A 21,555-nucleotide genomic window follows, 5' to 3' on the forward strand; every position below is an offset into this window, starting at 1 on the left:
AGGTTGAGAACATGGGTAATGGTAATGTCCTAGAAAAAAATTGATACATTTACAAGAGAAATGGGTCTAGAGGAGGAAAAGAAGACATAATGAACTCTGTTTTAGACAAGTTGAGTTTGGTATGCTTATTGGACATCCAGTTGGAAATGTCCAATAGGTAGCTACTGATTTAAGACTGAAGCTCAGAGGAGAGACTAAGGCTGAATATGTAGATATTTAAATAATTGTCATTATAGAACTTTAAGTATTAGTTTAGAACAATACTTTTATTGTTAAATAAATGATTTTTGTAAAGACTCCTTCAAGAAAACAATCATGCCTTATGTATGCTCCATGGACTACTTGACATATGTTTTTACTCAGGATTCCTATGGCGTAAGAGACTGGCAAAGTGAAATCTTATTTTCTTTAAAAGCATAATCAGAGCTTACAGTTTTCTAAAAGAGTTCAAAAGATTGCTTGCCAAAATGTTGAAAAACTAGCCAGTATTTCTGCAAAGAATTTACTCTATCAGTATACAAAACAAATTGTAATTCATTTGCAAATCACATGCTTCTCACTTTGCTTAAGTAGGAAAATCTTGAGAGTTGTTTATTTTCAATAATTCTTGAAACTAGTATTTAAAGACTTAAAAAAAGCTTAAAAAGTGCCTGAGTGCTTAATAAATGCTTTTTCTCTAGTTATCTATCAACAGTCACTATATCTGTCATTTATCTAGGTCTTGAAAATGAAGCATTATAAAAGATTAAAGGGAATCATTAGGAAATAAAATGGTTGTAGAAGACTTTCTGAAGGCAGTGAGTTTTAACTTGGTCAGGAAGGATGGGGAGAACCTAATAGAGAGGAGAGTGGAGATTATTAAAAATATCAGCTATTTGCTGATAGGAATACATTTGCCACCACAAGACACTACCTTCAAAATCTTAAGTTTAGTACTTTCAATTCTGGATTAAAATCTCTTAAATTCCTCCCTTTCTACTACCCTTATCCAGTTCAAAACACCCCCATGACCTTCAAGCTGTACCCCAGCTACTTCATTCAAACAACTAGCTACCTCCTTGCCATAATAATATTCTCATCTGGCCCGTATAGTCAACAATCTCAATCATCTCAACTCTCTGCTACTTAAAGACAGAGACATTGCTTTTGTCTTTGTATCCCTAGTGCCTAGTAACTATCTAGCATATAGTAAGTATTTAAATTCTTAAGTTTTTGATTTTTTCCAAAACAAATTACTTTTTTTTGGTATTTGATCTTTTTTTTAACATGTTAGTACAAGCTAAAGCATCATTTTCCAACATTTTGCAATCCATAACTCTTCCTCCATTCCTCTCCTCTCCCTCCCGAAGATGGCAGGTAATATGATACAAGTTATACATATACTATCATCCAATACATATTTCTATGTTCATTGTGTTTGTGTAAATGCTGGCTGATTTATCATAAGGATTAAAAGAGTTCTTAGAAGTCACTTAGTATAAAAACTAGGTGATGCAGTGGATAGAGCACAGACCTAAAGTCAGGAATGCCTAGAGTTCAAATCTAGCCTCAAGTAATTTCTAGATGTGTGATCCCAGGCAAGTCATTTAACTTCTGTTTGCCTTGGTTTCTTCATCGGTAAAATGAATAAATTAGTACCTGTCTCACAAACTTGTGAGGATCCAGTTAAAAAGCACTTCATACAATGCCTGGCACATGATAGGTGCTATATAAATGCACAACTCTCCCCCAATCCACTTATTTTATAGACAAGGAAATTGAGAAAGCAGAGCATTTAAGTGACTTGGTCAAGGTAGTAAACAAAGATAGGGAGCGACTCCAGGTCTCCTAACACCAAAGCCAGTGCTCTTTCCAGTACAGCACACTGCTGTTCTGTTTCATACCTGTTAAAATAGAATCGATCTCTATTTAGGGGTGGAGATGGGGTGTGATGTGGTGTGGTGCTCAACACTTTCTAATTCTTCCAAAGACTCTCTAGAAGAAATAATAAATAATACACAAATATGAAGCCTCTGAGTAATTATTATACTTTTGGCCACTTTCATTTCGTTATACTAAATCTCATTTTCTGACATATTTTTCAATATCCTTAAGCAAATAGTCAAAACGAAGCCACTTGGCATGAAGGTATATATGTTCAGTTAGTCTGAAGGGGTCTCATCAAGTTCTTCATGAAAGTCTTCTCTTTCTTCATCCTCTCTAACAGATGTTTGTACATAAACTGCAATTATCTTCATGGTGGTCTGTATATGTTCATCATCAACACTGCAAGTCAAAAAGACCAACCATCCCATGAAATTATATTCCTTGTTGTTTTTTTAACCAACTCTGCCAATTCCTTTATTTCACTCTGATGAAAAATGAAATTCTCTGTTCACACTGAGCTGGAAGTTGTTTACTTCTTCTGGTGTCATTTATAGTGAGGATGTCAATGTGTTTGTGGTTCAGTTTCTACAGCATTATTATCAACTCACTGATCAGACAAGAAATGTCTCACATGTGGTTTATCAACAGGATCATTAATCTTTGTCAACAGACTAAAAATTGGGTGATCTTTAACACTTGCTTCCTTTTCTAGCATTTTCACTGAAGAAGTAGGAGGTTGCTTAATATAAAGGAGCAAAAAGAGTTTGTCATGTATTATGATTTACTTCAAAAAATTAACTGATAAAAAACAGTCACCTGAAATTGGTTGATGAATCAACATTTATTAAGTGCCTACACTGTGCTAGATACTTCCCTGCCCTCAAGGAGCTTATGCTTTATTAGGGTAAACAATACGTACGAGTAAATTCCAAATATGTATAAAAACATGCTAGGTGACTAAATGGATAGAGCACTGGACTTGGAATTGGGAAGACCTGAATTCAAATCCTACATCAGACATTTAGTTGCCATGTGATCCTGAGCAACATACAACCTCTGTTTGTCACTGAAAAAGGAAATGGCAAACCACTCCAGTATCTTAGCCAAGAAAATCTCATGGACAGTATCAGTGCGTTACAGTCCAGTGTGTTACAAAGACAGAACTGAAATGAACAACTGAACAATGATATAAAAATTTAAAATATAAAATATAGATGAACATATGAAATTAATACAAAATAATTTGGAGAGGGCACTGGAAAAGCCTTTTCAAGGAAGTTAGGGTTTCTGTGAGGCAGAGGTAAAGAAAGATTGCATTCCAGACATGAGATTTAGCCTGTGCAAAGGAATAGAGACTGATTTAGCTGAAAGATAATATGTAATAAGCCAGAAAACATTTGTTGGAAGGTTTTGAAGAGTTGGAAATGGAAAATAAAGAGGTTTTTATTTTATCCTAGGGACAGTAAAAAGCCACTGGGGTTTTTGGAATAGAGAAGATGGTCATATCTGTGCTTTAGTCTTCTAAAACCCTTTGTCTTCTATGTGCAGGGTAGACCGAAAGGGGGAAATATCTGAGGAAAGGAGATCAATGAGTAGGTTGTTTCCTCTAAGAAAGAGATCCTGAACTAGAAACTAGGGGATGAATGGGTAACTGGGAAGAAGGGGAAAGATGGGAAAGATTCTGTGAAAGTGGAATTGATAAGAAATGGGAAATAACTAGATGGGATGGGGATAAGGTGGAATGTGAAGAATCAAAAATAACTAAGGCCAAAGAACTGAAAAATAGTGGTACTCTTTAAGGCTAGGTGGTACAGTAGATAAAACATTGGGCTTGGAGACTTATCTTTATGAGTTTAAATCCAGCCCCAGGTACTTTCCAGCTATGTGGTCCTGGGCAAATAACTGAACCTCATTTGCCTCAGTTTTTTATCTGTAAAATGATCTGGAGAAGGAAACAGCAAACTACTCCAGCATTTCATTTGCCAAGAAAACATCCAAATAGTGTCATGAAGCATCAGACATGATTAAAAACAACTCAACAACACCATCCTTAACAGAAATGGGGAAGTGTGGGAAAATGAGAATAAGACAATTAGATTTGCATTTAAGGAAAATGATGGTGATGATGGTGTATATGATGAACTGCAGGAGTGAGACATTTGAGGGATCATCACACATGAGACCTTGCCATTATCCATAAGCATTCTACTTTGCAAATTAGAAACTCTAATAATATTCACTTATCTGAAGTTAAGCTCCTATCATTCCATCTCTCCCTATTCTTCAATATTCTGACATTTCATTTACATTCCCCCCCTTTACCCGCTTCAAGACCTTTACTCTCCTCGCATCTGAGTGCTTTACAGGCTGTTCTGACTACACCTTCTTCCTCTCTAACCTCAACCCAATAGTCATCCATTTCAACCCTATATTGTCCTCTGCTCTTTAATTCTCTACACCCTAACTGCTCTCTTGGTTTCCTCAAAATGTAAAAAATCCTCAAGAAAAGCTTCTATCTCATTAGGCAGCTTCTCTCTGAAGGATGTATAGAACACTGACAAGAATTACACAGAATAACAAAAGCTTGTGATCTGCTTCTGGGTCACAGAAACATTCAATTAAGTAAAAACATCCTGTATTATTAGGGTCAAAAAACCTTCTGGTGATAAGTCTCTCTCTCCTCTCTTAAGTTGGTTCTCATTCAAATTGTAGACATACTCTATTCCTAGAACATATTTCAAAGCTATTGTTGTTTTATTTTTCAGGCTTGGTAAAACCAACTGTTTACTCTTTTAGGGAAGCCTTCAAGCAAGTTAGGGTCATTTCCATACCATGATTAAATATGAAGGTAGGACTTTTGTGCCAAGAGAAGTATTTAATAAATGTCTTTTAAGTTCCTCAGTATGTTTTGCATTATATTCTCTAACTGGAATGCCATTCATTCTTACCATCTATATATATAGGACTCATCCTTCAAGGCTCAAGTCATAGACCAACTACCACCCCACTCCATGAAAACATCCCAACAATAAGTGATATTCCCTATTCTTAAGACTTCTTGTATTTTGTTTATTCCACTCAATTTATCCATTGCATATATTAAGTATAAACTTCTTGCAAGAGAGGCAGAGCAATTTAGTTCTTGGCTTGTAGTCAAATCCCACCTTAGATATGTACTACTTGTATAACCCTGGGAAAGGCTTTCACTTTTTTATGTGCCTCAGCCACCTCTTAAGAACTTGTTTCTTGGAGTTCCCCCCGATCTTTCTGGTATTCATAAGGATTATAAAATATAAATGTGGCTCTGGTGAAATAAGTATTGATAGAGTGTTCATAGGTGGTATATAGATTGAATGTTGTTAACTGAATCTCTAGGTTATATAATTCTAACAAAAGAATCTTGCTATCTCTCAGACACACCTTTGCATTTGGGGATGCTAAAAGAATATCATCCTTATCACACTCAAATCCATTAATTTCTAATCTATTTTCCTTTGATTCTGCTAATACTTTTGAACTCTGGGTACACCTTTATAATGAACATGCCCCTTTGTTCTGATTACCTTTGACTACCTAGCTATACTTAGGCCTTTCACCCAGTCTGATCCAAACCTGCATTGCACTCAGATCCGGGGCCTGAGCACCTTGGCAACAAGCATTCTGACCTATTTACATTATTTTGCCTGTAATTATTACCATTATTCATTATTGTTATTTTGCCTATAACTATTATTATTGTATCTATTATAATTATTGTTCTTATTGATCTACCTTTAAAACTGTGCTCCTGAATTCATGTACAAAATGAACAATTTTGTTGCATAGGAAACACCTTTGGGGACTTGATCTCCTGTCTCTAGCAACATATTGTTTCCTTGGCTGCACAGATCCAGAAGCAGCTACAGCATTTAATTCTTTTATTTCACTATCCTTTGTTCTTTTGTTAGCATCTCTTAGCTGCTTTCTCAAATTCTCAATAATTGCATCTTTGTCATTAGTTACCTTGTGCCTGACTGCTGAGTACATATAAGTTGCTTTTCTTTCTCATTCTTCAAGAGACATTAATTTCCAATCCAGACAGTATTCCCTAAAAAATGTTCTCACTGCTGTGTAGGCATTATTTACAAAGATTCTTTTAATGTGGGCTATGATTTCATCTGCCAGCACATCTAGACCTAAGTGGATTTCAGGCAGTCTCTGTTATCCTTTCTAAAAATCCTGCAGGTGTCTTATGAGGATTCTGCTTTACTTTTTCAAACTTTGACCAGGGCATTAGGAGGATGAGAATGCCTCTCCATGACCTAATAAATGATTTCCTAGCATGTTTTAATATCCTGTAATTATGAACTGAATTCAAATACAGTTCTTTGTAATCCTCAGGCCATAGAGTCAAAGCTGGACTATTCCTCGGTCTTCTCAATAAATTCATTCTTCTCTCTCTTAGTCAGTAATTCTTCTATCAGCAAGAAGAAATCAGCGTAATCTGAGTTGAACATCTTTACTGCTCATTTGAACTCTTTGATTACCTTTGCAGGTTCATCAAAGAGTACTAAATTTTCAGTATGCAAAAATAAAAATCCAGCACTGTTCCAGTTCAAGAGCTTAAAATAGGAGGAATGTGCCAAGAGTAAAAAGAGTGGGAATCAAGGTAAAAGGGTGGTGCAAAAAGAAGAAATACAAACAAACTCTAATAAAATTTAAAGAGAGAGCAACTTAAGTTGTGTGGCATTTTACTCCCTTAATTTGTATGCATGAGTGTCCATTAAGCTGTAAACCCTTTGAGGACAGGAGCTATCATTTACACAATTTTGTATTTCTTCATTATGCAATAGAATGCCTTAGACCAATGATTCCCAAAGTGGGTGCCACTGCCCCCTGGTGGGTGCTGCAGTGATCCAAGAGGGCGGTGATGGCCACAGGTACATTTATCTTTCCTATTAATTGCTATTAAAACTTAAAAAAAATTAATTTCCAGGGGGCTAAGTAATATTTTTTTCTGGAAAGGGGGCAGTAGGCCAAAAAAGTTTGGGAACCACTGCCTTAGACAAAGGTATTCTTTTATTAATATTAATAACAATAAGACATAGAATTTATATATGGTTTTAAGGATTGCAAGGTACTTTACATATATCATCATGGCAACACTTTGAGGTAAGAGCTATTATTTTCCCCATTTTAGAGATGATAAAACTGATGCCAAGAGAGGTTAAGTAAACTATCCAGTCACATTTAGTTGCATATTTGAGGCAGGATTTGAATTCCTCCCTCTCTAAATTAAGCATCCTACCCACCATGCTGCCTAGATGTTTGGTGGAATGAATATGTGAATTTAGATTGTTTATTCTTTTGTCCTAAAATTTTTTTATACTTCTTACAGGCAGACATAGGGTCAAATAATTTTAGAACTTGAAGGAATATCAGAAATTATTTACATCAGTCCCCTCATTTTATAAACACAGAGACCAAAGCCAAAATCTAATAAATCAAAATGTACTTTTAAGACTTAATACCTGAAGACTTCACTGACAAAAGTCACCCTACAATGATCTTTTCCTTTATTTTAAATTTCCCAAATCTTCAATATATTATGTCACAATATTAAGGATTTCCTTATATGTTGCCTAGGAATCACTGTCTAGCCCTGTCATAATATGCCTTTATTCTAATTAGACAGTAAGTTATTCATAAGACTTTTTCCTTGCCTTCCTTGTATCACTGGTAACAGGAGGTGGTTCATAATATTTGCTAGATTAAATGAACCTGACATTAAGAGAAAGCCTGGCAGCACTGATTAAGCAATTAGAAGGTATCTGAATTCTCATCTCAATTCTGTTTCCATATCTACAAAACAAATACACATTGCGATACAGGAATTTTATGATAAGAATGACTAAGACTGCATTAATATGAAAGTAATATTTAAATTACAGTTTGATATACATCCAGAGTGATAATGTGCATTTTGCTGCCTATCTTCTCCCTAGCTATAGGCAGGCACCTGAAGGAAGTCAGTAAAACTACATAATCTAGGGCAATCCCCTGGCACTGAAATCACCTACAGCAACTTCCAGGTATCCTATGTGCAACAGAAATTCAACTGTGAATGTGGGCTGATTGACTTACAGTCCTTTGCTTCTTAGAAACTTTTTTTTAATACTTCATATTTTTAAATTTCTTAAACCTAAATCAATAGTAAATATTTTTATCTCTGAATCATTATAAAAAACTATGATCACATTTTAAACCCATAATTATTTTGATTCTATATAAATTTATATATATATATATATCCTCATGACCTTTTCCATTAGTATGTAAACTACTTGAGAGTAAGGATAATTCTATTCTTTGTGTTTGCATCCCTAGAGCCTAGTGCAAGGCTTAATATAGAGTAAGCATTTAATAAAGGCTTATTGTTTATTTGAGATATTTAACCTTTGTGTTTGAACTGTTATGTTTGAAAAACAAGTTAACAATGAAAGGAAATTAACTGTACTTGGGACTTGATATATGAATTTTAAAATTCTTTTCTAAATGTCCCAAAGTCTGAATTTCCTAGTGTATTTCTATGATGTGACAATAGAACAGTTAGACCAATTTTCATGTAAAACAGCTTAAGAAAAATTAGTCTCATTACCTTATTTGCAATTCGTGGTTAAAAACTACTAGTCAATTTTCTGATAATGAGCCTCTGAAACCAATGAGGCTGGTTCTCATAAAATGGACACAGTTCATCAATTAACAGGCATTTATTTATAAAGTCCCTACTTTGTGGCTGGCACTCTTCCAGGAGCTAGAGTGTACATAAATGAATGAAACAATCTCTTCTCATGATTTTGCCCATTTGGGGTAAAGATAACACTTTATATAAAAATATGTAAAGTATAAATAAAAAGTGAGTAAATATAAATACAGTGTGTCCCAAAAGTCTTAATGCCATGTTAAGCTCTTAGTACTTCAAGCTCTTATAACTTAAAAATGCACCAAGGTTTTTTAGGCACTCTACAAACAAAGTAGTGAAATATAAGGGATCAGAAGAGGCTTCCTGGAGAAGGCAGTGCCTGAGCTGCAATTGAAAGGGAGAAAGGGGATGCTATGAGGCAGAGACAAGCAGGGAACACATTTCAATCCTGGCAAGACAGCCACTGCAAGAGCCCTGGGACAGGAGATGGTAGTATTATTGAGTGTAACAGAGAGAATGCCAAATTGGCTCAACTTCATGGTATGTGTATGGGAATGGGAGGGAACAATGTCCAGTGATGCTAGCAAGAAAGTTTGGGGCCAGGGTGGATAAGGCTTTAAAAGCTAAAGAGAGGAGATTTTGTTTTGTTTTGTTTTGTTTTGTTTTGTTTTTGTTTTTGTTTTTCCTAGAGTCAATAGGAAAACCACTGAAGTTGGCTAAGCAGGGGAATGGCATATTCAGATCTTCCCTTAAAGAAAATCATGTGGTAATAGGGTATAGGATAAAGTGAAGGGGGAGAAACTGAAGGCAAGGAGACAAATGAGGAGGGTGCTAAAATCATCTAGGCAGGAAGTGTTGAAGCCTGAAACTAAGGTTGTAGCTATGTGAGTCTGTTGTTGTGGTTCATCCTTTATTTTTGAAGAGGACTAGTGACATCATGGAATGATGGCTTGACTTGTGCCAGAATTATATATAAGTGAGAGTCTTTCACAAAGTCATCAGCCTCACTTTCTCCTTCAGTCATCCAAGGCTAAGGGCAAGACAAAATTCAAGATGACTGATAATGGCTCAGGATGCAATGGATGCTTTTGGCATCCTTGATGTCTGACAAAGTTCTAAGTACTCTAGAGTGTCTACTTCAGTCACCTTCATGGTCAGTGGAACAGATTTTCATCCCATTCATTCTGCCTGGGGAAGTCTTTACATATTTGAGGAAAACATACTCCTAAATGACTGATGGGTTTGAGTCTGTACCCTCAACATGATTTTATCAGAGTGTGGTTGCTGTGCATTCTACAGCTTCTCAGAACCACAGGTGAGATTGGATAAAACAGCAAGGGTAGATGAGGAGCCCTGAAAAGGGCTTAGAATGTCCTGCTTATGTGAGTGGAAAAAAGAGAATAGATGCAAGAAATATAAAGGTAGAAATAGAGAAATCTGGTCCTTCTTATGCCCGTATTTGAATCCTGGGTGTGCTGGTACCTTCAAGGGTTTCGTAGAATCTCAGACCTTGAATGGACTTCAGATGCCATCTAGTTCAACCTTTAACTGAATGAGATTTATTCTATGGTCTAAAGGGTCAGATGGTGAGTGCTTAAAAAACCTCCAGCAAAGGGAAACCTTTGGACTATTCCAAACTTCTCCATCTGCTCCCATTCCCTCCTTTTGTATGTTGTCTTCTCCTATTAAATTGTGAGCTCCTTGAGAGCCGGACCGTCTTTTAAAAATTTGTATCCCCATCATTTAACATAGTGCATCACATATACTGTGAATTTAATAATTTATTTTTTGATGTTTTTGTTTATTGATTTTTATTACTTGATTATTGATTGATTAACTACTTTCAAGGCAGTCAATATTGCCCTTTTGAATTGCTCTAATTGTTAGAAATTTTTCCCTAGCAGTGAATAAATTTTGCTTCTTTCCAGCTCCTACCTAGTGCTGCTACTTTTTCATTCTGGAACCAGACAGAACAAGTTTTTGATTTTTGTTTTATTGATATAAATTAAGGAGAGAGACAGACAGACAGAGAAACAGAGAGAGAGTGAAGAAGAAAATCTATGGTATAATATAGTATAGTATCACATAAGTTTTCTGCAGAAAATTTTGGGGCATACACATGTAATACATTTTTAAATACATATTGCAAATTGGCAGTTATTTTAGTAAATTTATAAAGAAAATATCTATACTATAAAGTATAGCAAAAAAGGATGCACAGGTAATTAAAAATGGATTTTAATGGAAACTGGGCTCTCAGTTTGAAAGACCTTTAATAGATGTAGCTGCAACTTAGAAATCAGTTATTGAAAATCTTAGTAACAGTTGATTATAAAAATAAGAGTAATAATGACTATCATTATATTATTGTCACTGGAATAATATGGCGCTTTAAGGTATACATAGCCCTTAATTCATTTGGTCTTCATAATGACCCAGGCAATTAGGTGCTGACAATCCAATCGTGAAGCTATGTTGTATAAACAAGTAACTACAATATAAGGTAGAAAGCCAGTAATGGGGATAAAGATGAAATCCAGATTATATATAATAAGAGTATTTGAGAAAGGAAGGAAATACTTTTAGTTCTACAGGTCAGGAAAGACTTCAGGGATGAGGCAGAAGCTGAACTGGTTCTTAAAGGAGGATTTTGGCAGGTACGTAGGTGAAAGAACTGCATTCAAGGCCAGGAGAAGGCTTCAGGGATGAATGGAGGCAGGGTAGTTTAGGACACAATTAGAGAACAGCTAATAATCCAACTTGGGTCGGAAATAAGTCTACGTTTTGTAATATAATGGCAGTTACTTACAAGTCACTCCCCTGGGACATGCAGAGGCAGCATAACTAGCCATAATCAAGAATGGAGAAGGACCTACTGGGTTTGGTAGATTTAATTAGGCTAGCCAGCCCTGTGCTTTTGGTAGCCTGAATGGTTCAAAAAGTAAGAAAACTCTTGTCTTGATACATCTTTGTGTCTTTTTCCCAATTTGATGACTCATGGGAAAAGAGCTGTGGAAAAGGGCACATCTATAGGTGTTATATCCATACATATCTGGGTTTTATGTTGATAGTTAATATAATTTCTGAGTTTATTATAGAAAAAGTTTTTCAGGGTGAACTTCTCCTATATTTCTGATATGATGCTGATTCTAGGACTCCCCACTTCACCCTAAGGGAATGTTCAGACCTAAAACAGCAGTTGGAAAAGAAAGACCAGGGCTTTAGGGAGAGATAGAGACTAGATATATAGATTTAGGAGTCATCTACAAAAAGATCATAGGATAAGTTATGGTTACAGACATACTAGAAAAGACAGAGAGAATATAGAGAACTAGAAAAGAAGCAAGGGCAGAGCCTGGTGGGGCATCTATACTTGATAGGTGAATAGAAGAAAATATACCTGCCAAAGAGCCAAAGGAGTGTTCAAACAATCAAACAACAAATCAACATTTATTAAGCACCTACTATGTGCCAGCTTCTGGGCTAAGAGCTGAGGGATAAAAAAAAGAGTCAAAAGAAAGTCCTTGCCTTCAAAGAGTTTACAATCTAATAAGAAAAATTACATTAAAAAGTATAGGAAATAACTCACAGAGGGAAAACACTGGAGTTAAGAATGGCTGGGAAAGGTTTCCTGTAGAAAGTGACATTTTAATTGAGATTTAAAGGAAGTCAGCAGTTGAAGCAGAGGAGGGGAGAACATGGGGGGGGGGTGGCCAGAAAGAATGTCCAGAGCTGAGAGATGAAGTGTCTTGTTCATGAAACAGCCAGGGCACTAATGTGGCTGTACTGTAGAGTAGATGGCCAGGTAATAAGGTATAAGACCACTGGAAAGGTAGGAGGGGGCTAGGTCATGAAGGGCTTTGGATATCAAAGAGGATTTTATATTTGATCCTGAAGGCAAAAAGGAGTCAGTGAAGTTTACTGCATAGAAAGATAACATAATGGGGCCTGCACTTTAGCAAAATCACTCTAGTGCTGAATGGAAGATAGTAGAAGTGGGGAGAGACTTGAGGCAGGCAGACTCACCAACAAGCTACTGCAGTAGTCCAGTCTGGAGGAAATGAGGGCTTTCACAGAGAAGAGAAGGGAACATATTTGAGAGATGTTGCAAAGATGAATTAGTCAGACCTTGGCTGCATCTTGGATACAGAGGACACAATTAAGAGGAGAAAGAGAAAAAGAAAAAAAGGTAAAAGCAGTAAAAACTCAGGGAAAAGAGAGTCAAAAAATAAAGAAGAATGAACTGTCAAATGCAAAAAGCTCAAAGAGGATGAAGACTGAGGAAATGATTGAAAATAGAGATCACTTTTCCTGATCTTGGAGAAAACACTTAAAATAGAATGACCAGGACAAAAGTCAGACTGCAGCATTCCAAGGAGTAGATGGATGATGAGTAAACAGGGAGAAGCACCCATGCAGGTGACCCTCCTGCCTAGAAGTTCATAATAGTAGTAAAAAGGAGGAAAGATAAAATGCCAGTCCAGTAAAGTAACTTCATGGAAAGCTAAGTTAGTTGTTGCTTTTCTTAGCACAGGACAGACTTCACTATGTTTTTAGGCAAAAGGTAAGGGCCCAGGAGAAATGGAACAAGGACCCAGAGTTAATGGAATATATGTCAAACATGTATCATACTATACAAAATGTGAAATTTTCTGAATTGCTTTTAAAATACTCTAATACTTATGTGTCTGGCATAGAAGGCTAGTCCCAGAGGCAAGGAATTGGATTCTAATCCCACCTCTGGCTCACACTGGCAGTGTCATCTTTACCAAGACCCAATCTCTCAATGTGTTGAGGAGACTTTATGACTAAAAGGATAAAGAAATTAGTGTGAGCGGCTGACCAGCTCCCTCACTTAAGAGTTTCCCACATCAAAAAAATCACAGCTTCAGTTTAAAAAGAAACAAACCTACATATTTATAAAAGAGCCACATATTCACCATCCATATTCAGGTTGGAAAATTCTTTTGTCCAATTCCTACTCTCCATCTTTACACTTAGATCTCAAACAATACTTTTTCCATCTAAAGATTTCAAGTTTAAATAACATTCCATTTTGGCACCTACGTATTTGTCCTCTGAGCCACAGGCTATATATCTCCCACAAGGACTCATAGCAATTCCACAGGGATGGCACCGGTTAAGATGTCCTTCAAAACGGCGTTCACACCTACAAAGAGGAAAATAAAACACTGAAAAATATACTTTCAATAAGGTTTTAATTAAAGAAAGAAACTAAGCAGCTGTTTGCCATTTCCACAGAGAAAGAAGTTTTTGATAGTATGGATGGTTAGGAATATGTTATTCTAAAGATTTTTTCAAAAGAACTAGATAGTTTTCTGGCAGCTCTGTGGCACAGTGGATAAAGTACTGGGTGTGGAGTCAAAAAGACTTATTTTTCTGACTTTTAATCTGGCCTCAGACATTTACTAGCTGTATGACTGTAAGCAAGTCATTTAACCCTGTTTGCCTCAGTTTCCTCATCTGTAAAATGAAGTGAAGAAGGAAATGGCAAACCTCTCAAGGTATCTTTGCCAGGAAAACCCCAAATAAAGTCATGAAGAGTTGGACACAATTGCAACAATTGAACAACAACAAATAGTCTTTCTATCTTGAGTAATCTAGGCAAGTGATTCACAAGCCTTTGGGTTTTGCACCATTCAAATGAAACATGGAATGTTATTAGTCTCATTTCATAACTCCATTCACAGAAGTGCTGTATAGAATTTATTTAAAACCTTTAATCAAATTAGTGAAATCAAATTAACTTTGTTCTGGAAGCTGCTGAACATTCTTGGGATAATTGGAAATACAAAAAAGAAATCTTTTCAAAATTGGATTGAGAATCATTTATTTAGGCACAACTTTGGGGGGATAATGAAATGGATACAAGGACCTCTTAGGATCCTTTTCAATCAATGAATCAATCAGTTACTTTCTGAAAGCTTACTGGGTAGTTAACATACTGCAGAGTATAGTATCATAAGGATATTTAAGATGAATTAGTTACTTTTGAAATTTAATATTTTGATTACTAATTAATAATGACATGAACTTTGCCCTCAAGTTGCTTTGGCTTGTGTTTAAACATAACAATTTAACCAAGTTTGACTTATTTACCACCTACACAGCTAAATTGCCTGGTAGATAGAAAGCTAGACCTGGAGTCAGAAATATGTGAGCTCAAATGATGCCTCTCATACTCACTGACTTTGTGTGACCTTGGGCAAGGTATTTAGCCTCTTTCTGCCTCAGTTTTCCCATCTTCAAAATGGGGATAATAATAGCACCTAAATCCCAATCTTGTTGTGATGATAAAGAAATACATTTAAATGAATAGGGAAGTTTTCACCCCCCCCAAATCAAATGTCTGGATGACATTTTCTAGGTGTTTTCATGTCTCTGTGGGGAATAGTTTGTGATTCCAATGCAGGTGTCTTCATTAATGTTCATTATTGTGCCTTGGTAGTTATCACTACATTGAGGAAAAAGCAAAACTCCCACACTGGCACTACTACACATTCTCATGGGATAAAAATGTTTTTTAAAGGCTATAATAATGAAAACAAGTGAGCAGGGTGATTGATTATTTTGGAGTGGTGGCAATAATATTCCAACATTCCTTAAGCTTATGAATTGAAACTAAGTTCCCTTGGGATCTGGACAAACATAGGAATAGATAGTTGCCATTGAGAAGCATGTGACCAGCTAGTCTGGCCCTTGGATTTCAGACCAGCAGGTGGCCTGAGGGCCACTTTGCATATAAAAGCTTTGTAAATGTGGACATTTTATTCTTACTTTCCTCTATTCATTTGAAGTACATGTTTAGATCTTTAGAACTAGGCAGGAATGATTTTGCTCACTGAATTTTATCGTTGGTTTGACTGTCTTCCTCTCTATTCTCCTACACCACTACTACTCTTTCCCTACCTGCTAGTCCTTCCAAAGGCAAAACTGTTCATAGTGTTCACTGTCGGAGGGTTATTTTTGCTCCAAAACTGAAAATGAAAACTTAATTCATTTTGTAATTTTGAAAAAAAATAAATAAATGAATAGGGAAATAGGAAAGGGGAGATGAATGGAGGAAGAATTAGAGTAAGGATAGGTTAAGGGAGGGGTTAGTCCTAAGCAAAAATAAAATAGTTATTGCTCTTTTAGAGGTGGCGAGGAAAGGGAATCTGAGAAAGTGCCCATAAATTGGGACATGGATAAACAAGTTATGGTATGTAAACATGATGTAAACAAGAGTTCAGCATAAGCTGAACTCTTATCAGCATAATGATTCACTAGGATTCCAGAGGACTAATAAGGAAATATGCTACCCACCTCCTGATAAAAGGTAAAGAATTTAAAATGTAGAATGAGACAAAAAAATTGTATATGGTCAATGTGGACATGTGTTTTGATTGACTATTCATGTTTGCAATGGGTTTTTTCTTGTATTCTTATTTGGGGAAAGAGGATTAGGATGGGAGGATAAGAAGGTGAATGTTGGCTTATTAAAACAAATAAAAATATTTTAAAATAACAAAGCAAGTTATGCCAGATCTGAAAGTCAGTTCCCCATACCCTCTTTCCCAAGGGACAAGTCAGTTTTGAATGGACTGGGACCAACCCTGTTCATAGAAGAAACTTACCCTTTCAATATAATCATTATGACTCACTGAATTTTCCTAGCTGAAGCCAAATGAGGGAAGGGTGATGTATTTTATTATGCCCCCCTCCATTCCAAATAGCTGGGAGATAACTAAATGTCAATAGTTAATTGTTAAATTTCCAAGAATAATCAAGCAGGCAGGTTCTTAATAGATGCTCCAGACTTGGATCAGAGGCCCCAAATAATATTCCACTTTCTGCAGTACTTCTTATCTGACCTCTACATCAAAATCCACTTGTTCTTAACATGGTATGCCTAGAACAAGAGCCAAACAGAAAGAACCAAATATTCCATAGAATATTATCTTTAGTATTGCAACCAAAAATTATCTTCCCAACACAATAAGCACCTATAACTACATCATTTATCCATCCAAAACATACCCTTTCACAAGAATTATACTTTTAACCCCAGGTACTATTCTGTCTTCACAGCCTTTTACAAATAACCAAGCCAAGTACAGCTTTTTCAGTGAGTTCCAAGTCATATGGATTATATTTTCCAACAGATCAAGATAGCCAGTAGCCTGAAATTGACTCATGACAGTCTCTAGGGAAGTGATTTCAAGTACATGACCAAAAATATTGTCTACCAATTATCATCATCCTTCCCAACACACTAAGAAACTGGATAGCTATTTTCTAGGAACCATCACTATCACCAAGGTCATCAATTCAGTGATCTACAAAATTAGAGCACCCTCACATTCTTGAAATTCATCCTCTATCTTACCAGTTCCTCATCTATCTTTGCATATTTGTTAATGCCATCTTTATGAATCATAACAGACATAGTTATGGACCAACAAATAGACCCAGTTGCCAGATGTTTCCTAGTTAGTCAAGATTTACTAATAATGATGAGCTATTGAAATAACCCCCCAACTCTACACATTAGAAAAGGCCTACAGGACCAAGTGGATCCCTGGTAAATTATTGCTTATAGACTCCAAATCCCAGCCATGAAATAGAGAGCAAGAACAACCAGAAAGACTTTGGAGACATCTTTCCCATCCAGTCTTGGTTGAGCACACAAAGATTCTATAACTTAAAACTCAGATTTAGAGATATCTGAGCACAGGAAAGTAAAGCTACTTCCCTCTAAAGCCAGAGTAGATCATTCCTAATGGTACTTCTTAATCACCAGCAGTCTCTGAACTATTCCTCTTAAAAAGTGATGGTTCCTTCTCTCATTTTAGCCAATCTGCTAGGTGTGAGGTGATACCTTAGAGTTGTTTTGATTTGCATTTCTCTAATTATTAGAAATTTAGAACACTTTCTCATGTGCTTATTGATAGTTTTGATTTCTTCATGTGAAAATTGCCTATTCATGTCCCTTGCCCATTTATCAATTGGAGAATGGCTTGATATTTTATACAATTGATTTAACTCATTGTGTATTTGAGTAATTAAACCTCTGTCAGTTTTTTGTTATAAAGATTTTTTCCCAATTTGTTGTTTCCCTTCTGATTTTGGTTGCATTGTTTTTGTTTGTACAAAAGCTGATCCTTTCTCATCTGACTAACCAATTTTTCAATATTCTACAATAAACTAACGCTATTATCTTTATAAGAAGTTATAAAAATAACAAAGACCAGCTGGATGAGCCTCAGCAAGAACCAAGTTAAGACTCTGAGCCTTAGCGCACTGAGAGTCCAAACCAAAGACCAGGTCTTTCTTTGGTCTTCTCAGATATAAAAACAATTTATGAAACAGCAAAGGACAGTCACTAGTGTTTCCCAAGTTGGAAAAGGAAAATTACTTAGCTCCTTCAGGCTTTTCCGTCCTTTCCTTCTACCTCAGACAGTGGGTAGAGAAAGAAAAGATGTCATCTCCTCTCAGCACTTGTAGAGAGAGTGTAACTGCCCCCCTCAGAATAACTGCCACACCCAGAGACAGTAACTGCCACAGAAAAACTGTTAAACTGTCAACATTTGAAACTGTCACTGTCTCAGATCATTTTAAACTCCAGTTCTTTCTCAAGCCAGCTTCTCTACTTCTTATCTGTAAACTAATATAACAAGACTTAATTTCTAATATCATCCTTATAATACTAAATAAAAGAGGTGTCAAAGGCCACAAAGAAAAGGAGTCAGAGGTCCTAACATAAAGGGGAAAATTTGACCTCACATGCATATATGATAAATGTATATTTGTTGGGAAGAGATTTCTTTTTCTTTGCTTTTTATTTCAATGGGGCAAGGGTGTTAGAAAAACAAAATACAGTTGCAAGACTTTTTATAAAGAGGTGATTGATAATACAGATGTGGAATATTATGTTCACTCTCAGATGAGGCCATTGTATTATTAATTTTACTTAATTGTTTTGCATTGTTACTCTAAGAAACTTCTCAGGGAGTGGGAATAATCTGTAAATATTTATAATGTTAAAAACAAAACACTTCAGCAAAGTGTAATTAACCAAAATTCTACTGGAATTCTATCTCAGAAAACCAACTGGCTACAATTAGTGTAGCTAAAAATTTCTCAACTCATATTAATGGTAATTTTATCCTCTAAAAGATGGAACAACCAACAAGAAGAAATTGTGTTCTGGGTCTGATTCTTATTAAAAGGAAGGAACTATTTAATGATGGGAACCTTGTAGGGAAATGATTACTTCCTTAAAGAGTTGATGACAGAAAAGAGAAATTCTGGACCTATTCAGAAATATGCCCTAGATTTTGGAAAAGCATATTTCCAAGAACTCAGAGGATAGGTAGAACTAAAATTCTACAGAGTGATTAGCCCAACAAGTATAAAAGACACTCAAGAATAAATTATAAAGGCAAAAGGGGAGATGATTACAAAAAGGAAGAAAATGGGATTTTCCTATGGAGATGAATAAAAAAGCACAGGGAACTCACTAAGCAATATAGATTTTCAAAAAGAACAAAAGAAAACATCATGGCCAGATAATGGAGGACAAATATAATAGGAATGTGATTTTTAAAAATACTATCTAAAAAGGGTTATTAATGCTTAGATGAGCTATGGCTTTTAAAGGAAGCTAAGGACAATAAAAATATTTTGTTTCTTAACTATAGATGCAGTAAAAGGAGGAATAAGAACCTTTTCTTTCAATGCAAGGGGAATAACTGATCACACGAAAAATGTAAAGCTGTTCAATTAATATTTTGCTTCTGCTTTTTTGCCAAGGAAGATGACCTTTGAATTGGGAATGTCAGAACTAAAATGATGAACAGGAAGTTGTCAAAGCCCAGCCTAAGTGAAAAGAGAGTAAGAGAGCAACTAATTTGCCCTTGATGAATGCAAGTTACCTGGCCTAGATTATCCTTGGGTAATGAAATAACTGACTGATGTAATCACTGAAGCTTTCAGTAATATATAAAAGAGCATGCAAAAGAGAGATTGCACAAGTTTTGAGAAGGGTAAATGTTCTAGTTTTGAAAAAAATAGAAGAGAACAGAGCCAGAAAACTAAAGGTTTAGATTACTTTGATTACTAGGAAAATTCTAGAGCAGATCATTAAAGAGATAAATATCAAGAAAAAGAAATTATAATTATAAATGGTCATCATAGTTTCATTGAGAACAAGTCATACCAATCTTACCTTATTTCCTTTTGTGGCAAAGTTAGTAAAGTGAAGGATGAAGGGAATTTTGTATATTATATCTAAATTTTATCAAGGCTTTCACAGAGAAGATATAGAAGACTAGAATATAATTCAATTCAATTAATTCAGAATTGATTGCATCACTACGCTCAAAGAGTAGTTATACTCAAAGAGACAGTACAAAGTCAACAAAGCAGGAAGTCTCCGGCAAAATATTCTAGGAATCTGTGTTTTAACTTGGGGTATTTCACACTTTTATCAATAATTTTTGATGAAGACATAGATGACGTCTCTTTTTAGAGACGTCATCTATGTCTTCATCAAAAAAGCCCAGAAGGGATAGCCAAGATACTGGATGACAGAATCCAGATATTCTTTACAGGTTAGAAGATTATGTTGACTTTAATAGAATGAAATTCAATAGAGATAAATATAAAGTATAACCCTGATGTTATACTTTATATAATCAGCTTCATAATTACAAACTGGGGAAGTCATAGAAAGATAGCAGTTTGAATGAAAATAATTTGGGACTCTTAATAAAGTGAAAGCTAAATACAAGTCAACAGTAGAATGTGGCAACTAATAAAAGCTAATGTAACCTCAGGCATCATTAAAAAGAGGTATTGCTTCCAGGAAAACATAAGTAAAAGTTATTCTGTTCTTGTCCCTCATCTGAATTTTTTGGAGTACTGATTTCTATTGTGGACATTACAATGTAAGAATGACAATGATAACCTAAACATTGATCAAAGGAGGAACAACTGGGATAGTGACAGATTTTGAGTTCCTGCCTTATAAAGACTGCTTGAAGGAATTGGGGATGTTTAGTCTAGAGAACAGAAAACTAAAGAAGTCTGTATTAGCTATGGACAACCACTTGAAGGATCGTCATGTAGACTTGTTCTGTTGGCCACAGACAGAATAGAAGTAATGAATGTATCAAGCTACAAAGACTTGCCAATTTAAACTTGATGTCAAAAAAAAAAACAAAAAAGAAAGAAAAAGAGAGAGAAAAAATGCTTGATAATTAAAGCTGTCCGAAAAATTATAATGACTGACTTTAAAAGGGGGAATTTTTTGAAGAGGGGAGTGACATGGTCAGATTTATATAACAGAAATACTACTTTGGTAACTGTACAAGAGAGTGGATAGACAGAAGAGACAATATAGACAGGTCAATTAGGAAGTTTTTGTAACAGTTCAAGTGAGATTTGATGATAGCCTCAACTAGGGTGGTGATTGAGTGGAGAAAATAGATTCTAGAAATGTTGTGTCCATAGAATCAACTAGACTTGGTAAAGGGTTGATATGACAGGAGGCCAAAAAGTAAGAAAAATTAATCTGAGGTAATAAACCTAAATATCAAGGCAGAGGTGTACTCAGAAGACTTAGAAAGAGAAAAAGTTTCAGGGTAAAAATGAGGAATTATGTTTTAGAAATACTAAGTTCCTGTTTCCTTTTCAATTTAGAGCCTTTCTATTTAGATCTTTAAGACTATAGGAAAATGCATTTTTACTTATTTATAACAGAAAATATGAATACAGATCCTGTCCTCCTTTGTTAGCAAAACAGATGTTCACTTTCCAAATCTGTGTTATCTTCTGAATCCCTTATCTTCAATCTGCAGAAGTGCCATAGAGGTTCATTTTTTTTAAAAGGTGTTTCTATTGGGTGTGTAACCCAAAGAAATAATAAAAAAGAAGAAAGGACCTACTTTTACAAATATGTTTTGTGGTAGCAAAGAATTGGAAAATAGAGCGTGTTCATCAAT

At 35.5% G+C, this 21,555-nt stretch overlaps 1 protein-coding gene across 1 annotated transcript in view; it reads right to left on the reverse strand.

Moving 5' to 3' along the window:
* The window catches only part of WDR27 (WD repeat domain 27), a 302,935-nt gene that overhangs the window by 180,274 nt on the left and 101,106 nt on the right, over positions 1-21,555 (reverse strand). Inside the window, exon 22 of the mRNA XM_044675486.1 lies at positions 13,616-13,718. Coding sequence (XP_044531421.1) covers positions 13,616-13,718 — 103 coding nt within the window. The remainder of the gene's footprint in view (positions 1-13,615; positions 13,719-21,555) is intronic.

Source organism: Gracilinanus agilis, chromosome 4 (assembly GCF_016433145.1).
Source record: "Gracilinanus agilis isolate LMUSP501 chromosome 4, AgileGrace, whole genome shotgun sequence".
Taxonomy (NCBI): Eukaryota; Metazoa; Chordata; class Mammalia; order Didelphimorphia; family Didelphidae; genus Gracilinanus; species Gracilinanus agilis.